This window comes from Cervus elaphus, chromosome 33 (genome assembly GCF_910594005.1).
Source record: "Cervus elaphus chromosome 33, mCerEla1.1, whole genome shotgun sequence".
NCBI classification, from domain to species: domain Eukaryota; kingdom Metazoa; phylum Chordata; class Mammalia; order Artiodactyla; family Cervidae; genus Cervus; species Cervus elaphus.
The window spans coordinates 58,080,257-58,097,397 of record NC_057847.1 but is presented as its reverse complement, the minus strand read 5'-3'; the positions used below and the strand labels follow the sequence as shown (position 1 = coordinate 58,097,397).

Here is a 17,141-nt window from a genome sequence, read left to right as displayed (position 1 = left end):
TGTAAATAAATGATTTCAAGAATGCAGTATTCACTTCTCCAGCTATCTGTACTCATGTCATTTAGCTTAATATGATTTCAACAAATCAACAATTCCTTGCAGTTTTATTGATCTTGAAACCATATCCCTTAACAGCAGTTTTTTATATCAGCTGAATGCATTCTATACAATTATTCTAAGCAATGAAATCTAATAATCTTCCTCAGAAATAAATTTATCCTTAACCCTAAAGGAAACAAAAAATGGAATGTTACTAAAAGATGTTGATGCATTTATGGAAATCATGGAAAGAATAATTACCATCAGGTTGTCTATAAGAATGATACACCTGGATATCTGTGATGGCATGCCATGAGTTAATCAGTGAGAGTCTGTCTGCTCCCGAGGTTTTATGGGCACGGCTGAGTGACTTGGTTTTCCCATCAGTCCAGTAGATGTAGTCTTCAAACAATGTTAGTGCAATCACCCCTGGAATATCTTGATTAGGGACTGTAATAGGAGATGGTAAGATTAATGTTCAGTCTTGGAAGACTGCCAGTTAAAATATTCAATACTACATGGGCTGACAGATACAACTGCGACAGAACTTCATGTGAATAATTGCTGTGACAACCTGTCAGGCCGGCAAGGTTCTTTATTACCAGTTAAGAGAATGCAGGATCTAGTGCAGGATTGCTCTGCTCAGGTTTAGATTGGTTCAACCACTGGGAAGAAAATGAATTCGGTCCTGCTCAAAAGTAAAGACTGCTTCACCAGAAACAAATAACATCCAACTTTTAAAAACTACATATATGTATATCTCCATCCGGTTGTTTTTAACTAAAATCCTCCTTAAAGTCACAGGTCACTGTACTGCTTTCTCCCACTTTTAAATGGACTAAAGTATATATCCGGGATGAAACATCTATCTACCTGGAGACAGAGTGACTATAAGACTACTATTAACCATTTTAGTCACTGAGGTTTTATGACTATTTTTACTTGCAAAATAAGCTGGGATCAGGATGGAGAAATATAAATGTGATAAATAACAATGCATCATGCAGATTTAGCTATCATAAACCTGTTTAGTTGCAGATTAAAATTGTTTTATAGTTATACGTTCATGACACGACTGGGTTTAAATGTAAATAGTAGACTGAGCATCACAAAAGTAAATTTTTCATTCAAGAGATTCCAGGGTCCTATCAGGTAAATAAGATGCAATAAATTTGTTTGGTGGTTTGGAGTTAAATCATTTTAAAATGTGATAGAGGTTTCTTCAATTGTTTTTACAAAAAGCAATAAATAAAGAAAATGGAAATTCCCTAATTGGCACAAACATTCCAAAATATTTCTCAATATAAATTTTCAGATCTACTTTTAGAAATCCTGCAATATGTTCATTAATGAAAAAAGGTACTATCTAGGTAATATGCACTTTTTTATAGATTAGATTTTAATGACAGAATTAATGTTTGATATTCAACAGTCACTGAAAAACTAAAAAATTTAAAATATAATTCACTTTTTTCCAGGAGGTTTATAGTCTTACTTTTTAAATGCTGGGTAAATTTATATTATTAACCAGAGGCAGAATTTTTGATCTAATAATTTGCTACTTTCACTCAGGTGGGCCAAATATGATCAGAGAATTCACTATGACTAAGAAAATGTAGAAACAAAAGAAATAAGACTCACTGGCTACTATAAATAATGTAGTGTCTAGTCAGAAGTCCATCTAAGAACAGACTATGCATATGAAGGATGTAAAGAAATTAAGAAAAATTCAGATGTGCACACTTTGATCAGAAACTCAAACTGAATTATCCATGTAACTACCAGATGTGGAGCCCATTGACACAGTGATAAGTAGAATTGGATAAACAAAGATGAACAGTAGGACATTTTACCAAAATGAAACAAGTTCATTTCTTAAAGATAAACAAATATGGCAAAATGTTAATAATTGGATGACTCTTGGTGATATGTGATCATCAAAACAATTTTTCAATAAATGTGTTTGTTTGAAATTTTCCAAAATAAAATAAACATTTTCAGAAAAAAATGAAAGTCTCAGAAATATTCAACTCAGATTTCCTTAGATGACAAGAAAGTAATTACATCATTAATTAGGGGTTCAAAAATTAATCACCACTTTAAAACAATCTGAGCCAACCAGAGATTTGATTAACTTCTATACAAAAAGTGAAATTATTGTAGGAACTTATCTTTTAGCATCTCAAAAGTAGCATAGTCTGTTGAAATATTCAATAAGGAACTAAAATTGACACTTATTCAGCCCATGGGTGCCAGAAAATAGACCCTTGGTTCTCAGTGAGTATGGGAGGCAATTCTGGTCCCAGAAGGAAGAGTTATCAGGCCCAAGCATCAATAGTTCTGAGACTGGGAAACCCTGTAGAAGGATTTCAACTTTGTACACCTATTCATTTGATACTCAAAACAACTCCATCATGAAATAGTTGACCTCACTTTAAGATAAAAAAGCAAAGATAAAATCTGGAAAACAAGTAATTTGACCAGAGAGGATGGGGAAAAAAAAAAACTAGTAAATGAAGATATTGGTATTTGAATCTAATTCAGATTGCTGGCTTTTGAGTTCTTTGCCACTTTGGCTACTAGCCATGACTTAGAGAAAGCCATCCTAGTGAGGTCAAGTGTGGTTGTGAACCGGATTGTGTCCTTTCAAAATTCATATGTTGAAACCCTAGACCTCAATATCCCTGTATTTAAAGATAGGGCCTTTAAAGAAGTAAGGGAAGTTAAATGAAGGCCCTATGAGTGGGACCTTAATTCAATATAACAGTGTTCTTATAAGAAGAAAGCAACACTAGGGGTGTGTATATATTGAGAAAAGCCCGCGTGAAGGCACACCAGGAAGACAGTTAACCACAAGCCAAAGGGAGAGGCCTCAGGAGAAACCAAGCCTGCCAACATCTTGATCTGGGACTCCCAACCTCCAGAACTATGAGAAAATACACTTCTGTGGTTTAATCCTCCAAGTCTATGGCAGCCTTAGAAAACTAACACAAGCATCTAAAACAATGGAACTAATTCTTAAGCTCCATGTGAAAATCATTTTATTTAATTACTTGAAATCAGTTCCATTAATGTCATTTTCAGACACGGGGAGATTTAAGGTAAGGGCAAGTTTGCTACCTCTAAGTATGCAGTGACTGTCCACCAGAAACCCTGTTATCAGATAGTCATATAAGTAAATAGAGATCAGAAAGATGAACTCATTTCAGAGAAGAATGGCACATAGCTGAATGTACAAAGCACATAGAAAAGTCAGGTCAAAGTGAAGAAAATCAGTCCATTTGCCCAGTGGCCATCTGTTTGATTCAATTTCTTGTGTGATATTGACAAAGAAGAGGGCTATCACTAGTGGCTTTAAAAGCTCACTTCAGGCCTATTGATTGGGTATACATGCTTATTTCCCAAACCACAAGCATCAAACACAGCCATCAGAATCTCTCTTCTAGAGAAAATAAATGAAGTAAAAACACCAACTATGAAATCCAGTCTCACACCTCTGTAACAATATAGTGGCTCCAACAAACTACTAAAAGATAGTGATGTGTTCCCTAATACTGCAAACAATGCCAATAAAAATTAAGAAAAACAAAAGAGAGCAAAACAAACAAAAACCTTTACATATTGCATTTCCCAGGGTTTGGCTCATAACTTGTCAGTATGCCTTCATTTCTTTTTTAGAACCTACAATTTCTTCACAAGAGTTATTTGACAAATTTTCTGTGAAAAAATTCCTATTTATTAACTGATAAATGATAAGCATAAATGAATGAATGCCATGGTTATTTTTCCATCAATTCACGGAGAGTTCAGACTACACTGGGAGTAAATAAGGTATCTGAGCCTTATATACTTTGTTATGAGAAACGTTCCTGATTTAGAATGAGAAAAGTAAAATTGCTTATTTTGGGTTGTATCTCTATTTACTTATTTTTACCTTATAGATATGTATGTACATGCGTACATATGTATGCGTGTGTACCTACAACATATCTGTAATATATATGGAAGTGTGTGTTAGTCGCTCAGCTGTGTCTCACTCTTTGCATCCCCATGGACCGCAGCCCACCAGGCTCCTCTGTCCACGGAATTCTGCACAAAAGAATACTGTAGCGGGTAGTGATTCCCTTCTCCAGGGAATCTTCCTGACCCAGGGATTGAACCCAGGTCTCCTGTATTGCCAGCAAGTTCTTTACCATCAAACCACCAGGGAAGCCCACAATATATTTGCATAGTATATACATATATGTATTTTATATACATATACATAATACAGAGCAACAAAAAGACATCTTGCAATGTAATTTGGTAGTTAGTGGAGCTCACAAAATAAACTATATATATATATATAATATAAATATGAAATGTGATGTTGTGAGGGAAACATTAAACAAACAAATTCTTACTAAGATATCATTGATTTTATGAAAAAAGTAGTCAATGTTTTCTCAAAATGATAATGGTTATCCTTTTTAAGAGAAAAATAATATGCCCCCACTTTCAAACATAAGACTGCCTTTGTTTAACTAAAAGAAAAATGCAAAAAATAAATGCAAAGAAACTTTCATTTTACAGGTATTCAGTAGACACACAAAAGACAGAAGAAAAACAGAAGCGTTGCGTAGGCTGCAGTTTAACAGGTACTTATTATATATTTAAAAACTATTTTAAAGCTGCTTTCTGTAGTTAGGCCTCTATTCTGTGTAACAGCATTATTTATTGTACTGTTCCAGCATTCCGCTCAAGCACTAGGCTCCTAATTTTTATTTCATAGACTACATGTATCAGGAGAAAGAAGTTGATATTTGGCAAAAAATAAATCAAAGAAATATTCCTTTGTGGAGTTTTTCCCTGTTAGTCTAGTTGGATGCAATCCTGATTAGGTTCCTAGTAATTACAATAAACAGAAAAATTGAAAGTACAAAATATGCTTTCAGCTTAACTGTTGCCTCACAGTTAGAGGTACTCTATTACAATACTCTTGATTATTCATTTTTTTGAATATTATTTATCATGTTAAATAATTACATTCCTGGATTATACCAATCTAATTTTATATTTTGGACTAACCTAGTTTAAATGCTTAAGAACAATATGAACCAATAACACAGAACTCATCTTTGGTTGGTTTAAAATCGCATAGTTGGTGTTTGGAGTAAGATATTGCATTGGAATAATGGCAGATTCAGATCAACCCTGAATATTTATTGGAAGGACTTATGCTGAAGCTCCAATACTTTGACCACTTGATGTGAAAAGCCAACTCACTGGAAAAGACCCTGATGCTGGGAAAAATTGAGGACAAGAGCAGGGGACTAGAGAGGTGACATGGTTGGATGGCATCAACAACTCAATGGACATGAGTTTGAGTAAACTCTGGGAGATAGTGAAGGACAGGGAAGCCAGGCATGCTGTAGCCCATGGGGTCACAAAGAGTTGGACATGACTTAGTGACTGAATAACAGCAACAAATCTTTGATCTTAAATAGAAATTATAGTTAGTACTTAAATAGACATTTTACTACTGATGTTCTGTGTTTTTTCTTATTTTTTCTCTAAGATTTACTTCAAGGATATAGGTGCTATTTTAAAATATTATACAGAGCAATTTTTACTTTTTTTATTTAAAAACTATTATAAATATTTTTAAAAGAAGAACAAAATTCATAGAATGCAACCACCAAATTATATAGTTATTTTTATGAAGGAATTAAAATTACAGAGTAACTTGAATATTGATTTTTCTTTTCTTTTGGTTATAAGAATTTATGTATTGTTTGGAAAACCTCAATGATCCAATAAAGTCAACCTGACCCTCACTCTACACTTACAGTTTAGAAGCCTAATGTCATAAAACTTTAAAATCAATAAGCATATGAAATAAAATATTGATGTTAAATGATTCATGTTTTGATTTTTAATATATTTTAAGACTCCGTTTTTCTTAATTTTGGTGCCACTGCCCCAAGTAAAGTTTCACATTCTTTCACATTGAAACATAACAAAATTAGTCTAACTCCTCTCATTACTTTTAAACTCTTCCAGTCTTTTTGTGTCAGCCAAGTTTCCTATAGTAAACAGGGAACACATTTTTTAATGATAATTGAAAAGACTTTAATTGAAAGAAGTCAGTCTTTGTACAAGCAATTATATTATTTTCTCAATATAATTTACAGAAGTGTGGCTAAGGAACTGATGATAGATTAAGTCCTTTCCTGAATCTGTTACCAGAAGCTGGTGAAAACTGTAATGAAGGAAAAAGAGCCACCTACCCAGAGTAGACCTGAAGGGGGCATGGCAACCCACTCCAGTAATCTTGCCTGGAGAACCTCATGGACAGAGCAGCCTAGTGGGCTACAGTCCAGAGACTGGCAGGCAATGTGCCTGCAAAAAGTCAGACATAACTGAAGCATCTAAGCACACGTGCACCGATGGCAGAGGACAATTGGTGGAGGAGTTCAGCCCCTGCTAAACCACTGTGATCGGGCATGGAGGGAAAGGGGATAAATGAATACTCCGGTTTCTTTCTTCTTCCACTAGTTAATCTCCTGTCAATTCTTCCCATGGTTTAAATCCAGTCTGAGGCTGAATGGTAAAAGAGCTGGGGTGATGCAGTCCACAGAAGTCAGCTTTCTAGCACACAGAACATGGCAAAGATACAAAGGTAGAGAGACTAGAACTCCCTCCAGTTAATGCTTCCAATATTTTTTTTTTTCCATCTCACATATCTCTTCCCTGAATGAAAACCCTCAGTGACAGACATTTTCCATGCAGTACTGTGCAGCCTATTTAGTCTGACTGAAATAGCCTGACTCAGAAGAGAAGATCAGGATCTTCACCAATCCTCTTTTCTGAGACCTTGACACTAACAATTTCCTCAACTTCTTTCTAAAAGGATAATGTGCAATCCAGGATGTAGAGAAATCAGAGGATTAATTTAAAAGGTAGAACATGAAAACCAAAAAGGAAGAAATTAAACAAAGAAAAACAATTAGCATTCAAAAAATGAGGTGAGATGAATCAAGGGCTACAGAAGGAATGAAGGCTGATAAACAGATGATGAAACTAGAAGACGGAAGAAACTGGTTTAATATGTCAAAGAAAGTGGAAGATTCATGACTGTGGTGGGTATATGGGTGAATAGCAGTTTTTAGTTTATGAAGAGTAATGGAGGGGAGTGGGTGGAGTGCAAAATGGCGCCACAGTATACTAATTTCCAGACAATGACTGCTGCTGAGTCAATAGTTTTAGTTACAAATGTCCAATCAAAAGCAGTATGCTTTATGTACCCTTTGGGTCTAGAACATTCAATCTTTTTTAGTAATTATGCATCCCCTTCAGTGTTATTATCTGCAGAAGATTTTTTAAAAATAATTATTTCCTCAGAACCATCTACAACGGGCTACAAAATGTTCCACTTAACATTTGCTCCATGAACATTTGAACATTTGCCTACTCTTTAATACAATCATACTTAATGGAAACAATACTACCAAAAAAAAAAAAATTCAGGCAAATGCATCCATAATCCATTGTTCAAAATGAAGAAAAGCATTAACAAATGGTAGAAACACTAAGAATAGTCAACATAGCAAATAGGATGATAAAATGTTCAAAATTTATTTTTGCCAACAAAAATAGTATCTTTCAATAAGTTCATCCATCACTGAGACCCTGAAGAGCAGGAAAAATAAAGTTCTTCCTTTCAGCATATGTCATAGTGCACAGCAGATATGGGCTAATTCTACCACGGTGTCTACTATATGTGGCTGATTTTGAATACTGACACTGATTAAATGTGCAAATAAAAGTTATGTGTTCCTCTTTAATGCAGTAGTTTACAGTGGGGCACTTACATCTATAAACTTTTTAAATAAATGTAATATATAGTGGTAAATTATAGAAATTATTTAGAGACCTTCTTTAAATTAAAGCCATTATTAAAAAGGCAGAAGGCATCATTTGCCTATCCTTTTCCAGAATTCCTTGCCTCCTTTTGTCTACTTACCACCTCAAATAATATATACTTTCTACATAGATTAGGAATATTTAGTTTAATATAATTTAATCCCTTTCCCTTCCTCACTTGTTGTTCAGTTACTAAATTGTGTCCAACTCTTTGTGACCCCGTGGATTGCAGCCAGCCAGTCTTCCTTGTCCTCCACTATCTCCCAGAGTTTGCTCAAGTACATATCCATTGAGTCAGTGATGCTGTCTAACCATCTCACCCTGAAACCCTCTTCTTCTTTTGCTTTCAAACTTTCCCAGCATCAATGCCTTTTCCAATGATTCACCTCTTTGCATCAGGTGGCCACCTGTATTGGCCTCACTTGTCCCTTACTTGTATATTTTTAAATTATTCGTAATATAAGTTCATATATGGGCTTCCCAGGTGATGCTAGTGGTAAAGAATCTACCTGCAAATTCAGGAGACACAAGAGACATGGGTTTGATCTCTGGGTCAGGAGGATGCTTTGGAAGAGGAAATGGCAATCCCTCCAGTACTTCTGCCTGGAAAATTCCATGGGCAGAGAAGCCTGGAGGGCTACAGTCCACGGGGCCGCAAAGAGTTGGACACGACTGAGCAACTGGCACCTTTCACTTCTCAGATGGCGACTTTAATATTTTATCTTTAAAAAGGGTATTTTGTTAATAAATGTGAGGATGTATCAGCACGCAACATAAATTATAGTTCTTTTATTTTGAAAACTGGACTGTGCCTATAAATATCTTCTCTTGATGATGACACTGCTCTCTAATCTCTGATGTAAACACTGCTATATGCACTTCATAAAGATATATTCCAGTCACTTTGAAACTCTCCGGACTTTTCTACTGGTGATACAAAACTTTACAGATACTTGGAAATGTATTTTCAGAGCTGATCATCAGTAGCAAATAAAAGTTATGACACTCCACATACGTATGCATTAGGAATGTTTTTGTTTGAGAGTCCTAATGAAAGCTGAAGTCTTTGAAAAGCACTTTGCCTTTGGGACAGATTATCAGGTAAAGCCATTTGCATGAATGTACTATCCGGTCTTCACACATTCCTACAACTATGAATATGCTTCTAGAATAAAAACAGAGGAGAATATAATGTATTATAAGCATTTTCAAGTGTGATCTAGTAGTCCTAGGAATAACTAGGGATAAGTATACTAATTGGTAGAACAGACCTCCTCTGTCCCAGTTTCAACCTCAGTCAATTCCTTTAAGAAATATTAGAAAATCACTGACTGATTATCTGTTTTATGGATAAGAACTTTGAACTATAGTGTGGCAAAGCAACTTGCCTAAATTAGAGAGTAACCTAACCAAAACTAAATTTACTAATCCCCAAGGCTGTACCATATCATAGTTGGGATAGATAACGCTGTTGAAAGTGGCTGAAAAAGTTAAATTATGGTAATACTTGAAATTGTATTTTAAAATAGTATATGGAACATATGTGACATTTGCAAACTAATAATCTGTTTAAACATATACACAATTTAATGTAACATGTTCTATTTAAGAAACAAAAGTAAAGGACATGATTGACACTGAAATTCTAAGAATTTTTAGAAATGGCAGTTAATTTCAATTTATTTTACTGGTTCAGGAACATTTCTATAGTAACTGAATTGCATTTTGCTCCCTTCCATTAACTTTTATTGTATTGTAAACAGCAGCACATCAACACTGTTGGCATAAAATAGCCTGTGAAGTCAACTGTTTGTAATGGACTGTGAATGATAGGGAAGTTTTTCAAAAGCACTAAAATGCAATATCTTACTAAGGAAGAAACACTCTAGAATATTGTAAAATTGGATGATGATGTTTATTAGATTCTCAGCCTTTTTTCAGTGGGCTTCAATGAATATTTACATTTTCTGAAAACCTAAGTGCAACAGCTACAGAGTTGCAGGATATATAAGCACAAAATACTCCCTTTGTCTTTTTCAGTGTTTTCCCCCCTCAGAACAAAACCAATTAAATAGACTTTCACTATTTCACCAGTAGCATGCTGAGATCTGGATTATTTTCCCAACATTGATTAGATGATCGCTGCATGGGTTATGATATGGATTTTTAAGTCCAAGCACAGAACTGCCCCCTCAAAACACAAACGAGAGTCCCAGAACAATAACCAAGCAAAAGAGGTGGTCTACAATACTGACACTACATGAGGATTCAGGTCTAGGAGCAGAGAAACAAATTATTGTCAACATAATTGCATGAATTTTAAACAATTTTTCCACAAAATAGACAGTTCAGTGATAAACTGTAGTTTAGAATCATAACCAATGATTACTCTTCTGAGAAATTAGTAGTTATGAGTGTATGTTTTTCCAGTATGCTGGATTAAAAATGTACATGGCCAAACTGATTTAACACAAGGTTAAATCATTCAGTGACCCAAAGAGGAATATTCTGAAAAAAATTACTAGAACAAAGCATTTTAAAACTCAAGGTCAACAATGTTTCTTTTAGCTCACCCTTTTGTTATTACTATTTACACAATATTTTCAGTCTTTTTGTCAAGAAACTACCTCTCTATCTCAAGTTCAATGGCAACTCACACAAAAAGAATTTATGTTCTTTGATAAAAACAGGAAGAATGAAATTGTTATCTAAATGTAATTTTCTGGTATTTCATTTTCTTTTTATTAAATGGGAAACAGAATCTCTAACATGAAGATGAGCAGAATGAAGGCTGAAATTTTTCTCGGAACATATTTGTAACCTATTTTGTAGACATTTTATTCACAGAAAGCTATTCTTTCAACACAGAAAATTAATGACAAAAGATCTTTGCTGTGTTCAAATTTCAGAATTATGTAACATCAATTTTCAAATAAGATTTAGAAGTTTTCCCATAGGCAACAGATGAAGTTAGTTTGGAAAGAGCAAACAGTAAGATCAAAATGCCCCTATGTAAAGCAAGGTGTACGTTATTAACATGACTGCTTTCTTCACCCCTCTAAATAAATATACAAAAATTAGATTTAACAAGAGACACACTTTCATTTAGAATAATTATGTTTTGATAACTTAAGTTTTTGTTTGCTAATTTCTCTAATGTTTTGAACTTATCTATGTCTACTTTGTACATCTGAAAAAATTCAAGTATGGATATACTTCTATTTGTGTAACAGTGCATTTATGCTGTAACTGTTGCTATTAGAAACTATAGAAAGCAGACAACAAATCCATCAGCCAACCTTTCAAAGACAAGGGGACCTGTGGGAGAGGTTTTGGAGCCAGTTAGATCTGGATTCAAATTCTAAGGACAAGCTCTTTGACTTTAGACAAATTACTTAACCTCTGAACCTATTTCCTTGCTGCAAAATGACTTTAATGACACATAGTGCTCACTTGATGGAATGACTAAAAAAGCATGTGTTGTTACATCAAGCAGTTTCTTGAACACGGTAGACTTCTGATAAAGTATGAGTTTATAAGGGGATGGTTCCAGCTCTTGGAACAACAGTAGTAAGTCAAGAAAATTTCCACTGAAAATCAACAATGATAGTAATAAATAGTACATGCAAAACAACTAATACAACATCATTATCAAGAACATAAGTATTCTCCTCTCATCAATTTCATAAGGTCATAAATAACAACTTTAAAAGATGTTAATAACTTTTGCAGTAACACTCAGAGAAAACTGAGTATTGGATAGGCAATTTGAGATTTTAATTAAGGAAATACATCTGATTATTACAGATTTTCAACCCCTGTCAGGCTTAAATTGAAGACTAACCTGAAATTAAAACTTTAGAATTTGGCAAAAATTCTAAAGTGATCCACCTACTGGAGGCTTAGAACTCTAGTTCTGGAATTCCCCTTTGATGCCATTTCCCCAAATACCCTTATTTCTATGGACGAGGCGACTGAGACCCAGAGAAGCAACACACACATCTTAGGGTGAAAAAGCTTTCTAGCACTGGATCCCATCCCAGCCCACCCACATCCTTAGGTTCTCCAACATTTAAAGGGTACTAAGGGTTTTCCTTCTCCAGTTTGAGACTCAAACCCAAAGATTTGTGCTCCAATAAAAGTTTAGAACTTCTTATCAATCATCAAAGCCTAAAATTCTCAGGGGAGGATTATGGTTTGGGAGTGGTAAGAAATTAGTCCCCAAAATATAGACCTATAAGAATTATATTATTATTTAGAATCACTGTGATTAGAATATATTTAGAATCACTCTGTTTCTATGTAAAAACAGATTTAAACTTAAAAACAGCATTTCAATTTGGAGAACAGTGAAATTGCCATTTCTCACTGGACATATATTATATATCAAGGGATAGTAGGAGGAGAGAGATTCACTCTTTTGCAATATTTCTTCTAGGTAAATTGTCAGAATTTCTTTGACATTAATCCTTGTGTTAAATAAATGTACCTCTCGTTAAGTCAGAGCTTTTTAAGAAGAATCTCTAAGTATGCTTCATTTGGTGCCTTTTATTTCTTTAAAAAATGTAGAAATATATGTGAAATTAGTAAGTTTTCAAACTGTAAGTTATTTCCCCCTGGTTAAGTATATAAAAATACATCATTCACTTTATATTTGCAACTCAACCACCAATATTTTTGCTATTTCAACTTTACAGATCTGTCCTCCTTATTCTGCTAAATAACTACTGAATGCAACACTTTATCCCCATTCCCACAGCTATAATCACTTCAAATATTTTCTCCTAAAATATTTTAACAGCCTCTAAATTGGTTGCCCTTCCAGGGTCTTTCATTTTCCATGTGGTTGTCAAATCTAATAATGACATTCTATCAACTAAATGCCATCAATGGCTTCCTATGACCTAAAGGATAAATTCCAAATTACCTAGCATACAAGGCCTGTCACAATCTGGCAGCAATTTGCCCTTGTTCATCTAGTGTCATTACTTTCTTCTTATATGGCTTCCAGTTTACAAATTATGCAAACCCCATGCTGCTTCAAGACTCTATTATATCTTTGCACATGCTGTTCCCTCTGTGTGATTAATCCTCTCTACATTTCCCCATATGGAGAGCTTGTCCTCCCCATCTTTCAGACTTTTCAAAGATCCCATCACACACTAAACACTCCAGCCTGAATTTTGGCAATATTGTACATATACCTCTAATCCCAATCTGATATATGTTATTATCTGCATATCAGTCTCCCCACCCCCAACAACTAAACAGGTTCTTTGAAGACAGGGACTTATTTATCTTTGTAACTCCAGGGTCTGACATAATACATGGCATGGAAAGAGACAATTGTAAATGTTTGTTGAATGAATGAATGGGCAGATCTAACAACAGCAACAAAAAAAAATCAGAGAAATTTAAAAAATGAACAATGAAAATTTGATTTAAAGTAAATTGTCTCAATTATCCAGTAGTATGCATACTATTCTACAGTATTATTATATCATTTTATTATGTAATTATTAAAGTAAAAACCAATAGAATAATCCACACAGGAATTATGGAAAGATTCATGTGACTAAGACTGCACTTAAGTGTTCCCAGGATAGCAAATTCTCACCTAAAAAAAAAAAAAATGACTTAATGTTTGGACTTGTTAAGAAGGTGGGTTGGGTTAGAAGAGGTGGCAGAGAAAAATGCATGCAGATTTTCAAGCAAATTGCAAGTCACATGTCTTCTGGAGGTAATCTGATCTACCACTTAGGGCACAGAATGCAGAACTTTCAGAAATTCTCAGGCTGGACAAATAATAATAAAATGATGCTTTATTTATGGAAATGTTGTATGGTTTAAACCAGGACATGTTTTGGAGAAAAAACCTTCTAAACTGTAAAGTGATATGGTTTAGTTTTTCTCCACTATTAAACTTTGACTTATGAAAAAATAATAATTATGAAATTTTTATACACCCTTTTTATGCTCAGATTACTTTGATATAACTGACATGTCCCATTCTTTGATGAACTATGGCTGTAGTTTTAATAAAAAGAATAAATAAGAGCAATAATATTAGTCTGGTTAAGAGAGAAGAGAGGTCAGTGACCAACCTAACAGAAAAGTTATTCTTGTTATAAAAGTCTCATTTTCCAACTCTAAATATACAAATAGAAAACCACAGTGCTTCTGATGTCTTTAGGGGACAAATTCAAGGAGTAGAAAAATCCTATTCCTCTTTACAAACACTGTAAATGATTGACTTTTTTTCATTGGCTGCGGAGTTGGCATAATTTAGGCTGTCTACAATCAGTAACTTGTTAGTAACTGCCATGTAATTATTGGCTTGCATTCAGATATTGGCAGATGCCTAATAAGACACTTAATGAATTTTTCATTAGTCTTTCTGAGAATGCCTTCAGGAGGAAATATTTCTGAAGACAGCAACTACTTTTACTTTCCTTTTCTCCCCATCTTGAGCCTCAAGGGATTTTCAAAAGTCGAATTTTTAAATGTTAATATAATCACATCTGAATATCTTTCACTCAAATATTTTACTCTTTAGTAAATTTAGTTTCACTTCTTCTTACTATGTATGTCCATCTACCAAAGCCATCACAAGACTATGATTGAAAGACACTTCATTTACACACATTTGTTTTGAGTTTTCAAAGCATTAATTATCCACATATCTGACATAATTTTAAAATAATGGGGCAGGGATAGAATCAACAGTTTCTAATAGATAATTTTAACTACAGATTTTGTTATTCAAACAAAAAGTCTCAAATAAAAATAGACAAGTATTTGATGCTAGAATATATTTTAAATGCTCACCTATCTAACCAAAAAGTGTTTAAATTTTATTGCACATTGAAATTTTAGCACAAAGAACTACATTCATAACAACTTAGTGCTTTATATACATGCTAAAAATGGTTACGTGGGGGAAATCACTGATTGCTACAATAAAACTTTCAATTATATCATCTACAAATGTTGCGGAACATTTCATTATTGATTCTTCAGAGGAGATATAACTGCTGAATGCTAAGTGTAATTTTGATTTGTCAACATTACTTTTGCTGTAATTAAAACCCTAAAGTGATCTTTAAATAACTCTTCATTCCAATTGCATCCTGATGAGTTTCTTTATCTCTGTAATTGGAATGCCAACACCTCAAAAAGTGACTCATCCAACTCCACTTGTCATACTTCAATGTTCCACACTTAAAAAAGCACCTCTAAGCACTTTCTGTCAGTATGTTTAGTTAGAGGATATATTTGCTTAAACAACAACTGAGAAATAACTTGGGCAGAATTGAAGTGATGCAATTTCAGTGATGTAAATCTCCTTTACTATTTATTTTTTAAATTTGTTTTTTATAAGATATAATTGATTCACAATATTATATTAGGTCCAGGTATATAACAGAGTGATTCAATATTTTATAGATTATGCTTTTAAAGTTGTTATAAAATATTGGTTATATTCCCTATGCTATAAACTATATTTTGTAGATATTTTATTTTATACATAGGAGTTTGTACTTCTTAATTCCCTAATTCCACTCGCTTCTTCCTACTTGGAATTTTTTCTTTTTTAAAACTTGGTTGCTTCATCCTTCTCCACACTGGCATAAATTTGCAGAGCCTCATCTCACAGTATTAAATTATAAAAAATCCTCTCTTCCTTAGCATCTCATCTCTTTTCTTTTTCCAGATGTTTTGATCTAAGCTTACTGAGAAGAAAGCATTATCTTAAGAGAAGCCATTAAAATGTATAGGCTTTGCTTGGAAACCCCCACGGAAAATTAGCTTCCCTGGTGGTTCAGCTGGTAAATAATCCACCTGTAATGCGGGAGACCTGGGTTCGAGCCCTGGGTTGGGAAGATCCCCTGGAGGATGGCATAGCTACCCACTCCAGTGTTCTTGCTTGGAGAATCCCCATGGACAAGAGGAGTCTGGTGGGCTGCAGTCCATGGGGTTGCACTTGTACTTTACAAGATATCTGAAGATGAAAACATCTAATAACAAAGGTGACATTAGGTCACTAGATATTAAAGAGATTAATCTTCATTGTGGGGAAAATTTAATCTATAAAGAGCCATCTGCATCTAAAATATTTTGAGTTGTTCATTTGAATTGTTTGTGGTTTCTGTTGAATTTGTGTCATCCTCATCTGATACTGTTCTTTTGTATCATGTCCTTCTCCTCTGCTCTTAATTCCTTTATCCTCAGCTATTTTTTCCCCTAAAACCTTTTGCCCATTCCTAATTCTCCCTCATATCAAATTGCTTCCTTCATTTGTTTTATGCTTAGAGTTGTATAATCTACTCAAAGTTATAAAAAGTGGAAAAATAAAGTATATGTAGAATTTCATATTTGTTCATATTCCAATAATTTCCTAAATGTTACTCTAATTTGAAAGCTATTTTTCATATTACTTTTTTTGATGTTGTTGATTAAGTAACAATAAATTTAATCATGTATGTAATTTGATTCATAAGGTAAATGATACTGTTTCACTGTCTTTAAAGAGTTTTATTTTCACTTAGTATTTAAAAAAAAAACAACAAAACTTCCAGATTGTAATAACAACCTTATTTTTACAAGCAACTATTCTTCTGCTTCAATTCCATTGGGATATATGTATATATTAACTTATAAAAGTATCATCTACTTGCTATAAAAACTATTTAGAAAAATGCAATTAGAGAAAACATTGACAATGTTAATGATTTTTATGCATGATTATAGAAGTTCTGAATAAACAGATCTAGTTCTTATTTACCAACATTGTCACAAAGGAATATAATAATGTAATATTAAATTAAGAAATGTATTTGGTGAAAGTATATAAAAACTATATATATATATACTTATAAATGAGTATTTTATGAACTGGTAAAATACTGAGTCATTTGTGCTACTGGACTAACCTTTGTGTCTGTGAGATCCATCCATGTTGCTAAACTCGATATGATTTTCATCAGCCCAGTAGAGTCTATGGTTGACATAATCTATTGTTAGTGCCATAGGTCTAGAAATCTTGGTTTCTATGACAACACTCTGATTGGTTCCATCCATTCCAACACGGCCAATATGAGGATACTCACAGCAGTCAATCCAATACAAATACCTAGAAAAGAAAATTAGCAGGCATATTATTTACAATCAGGGAATAAAACACCATACAGTATTTC

At 33.7% G+C, this 17,141-nt stretch overlaps 1 protein-coding gene across 1 annotated transcript in view; it reads right to left on the bottom strand.

Annotated features, from left to right (window-relative positions):
- Window positions 1-17,141, bottom strand: part of LRP1B (LDL receptor related protein 1B) — a 2,070,284-nt gene that overhangs the window by 252,991 nt on the left and 1,800,152 nt on the right. The window contains exons 60-61 of the mRNA XM_043894665.1: window positions 16,878-17,077; window positions 301-489 (exon numbers count right to left, since the gene is read on the bottom strand). Of these exons, the coding sequence (XP_043750600.1) occupies window positions 301-489; window positions 16,878-17,077 (389 nt within the window). The remainder of the gene's footprint in view (window positions 1-300; window positions 490-16,877; window positions 17,078-17,141) is intronic.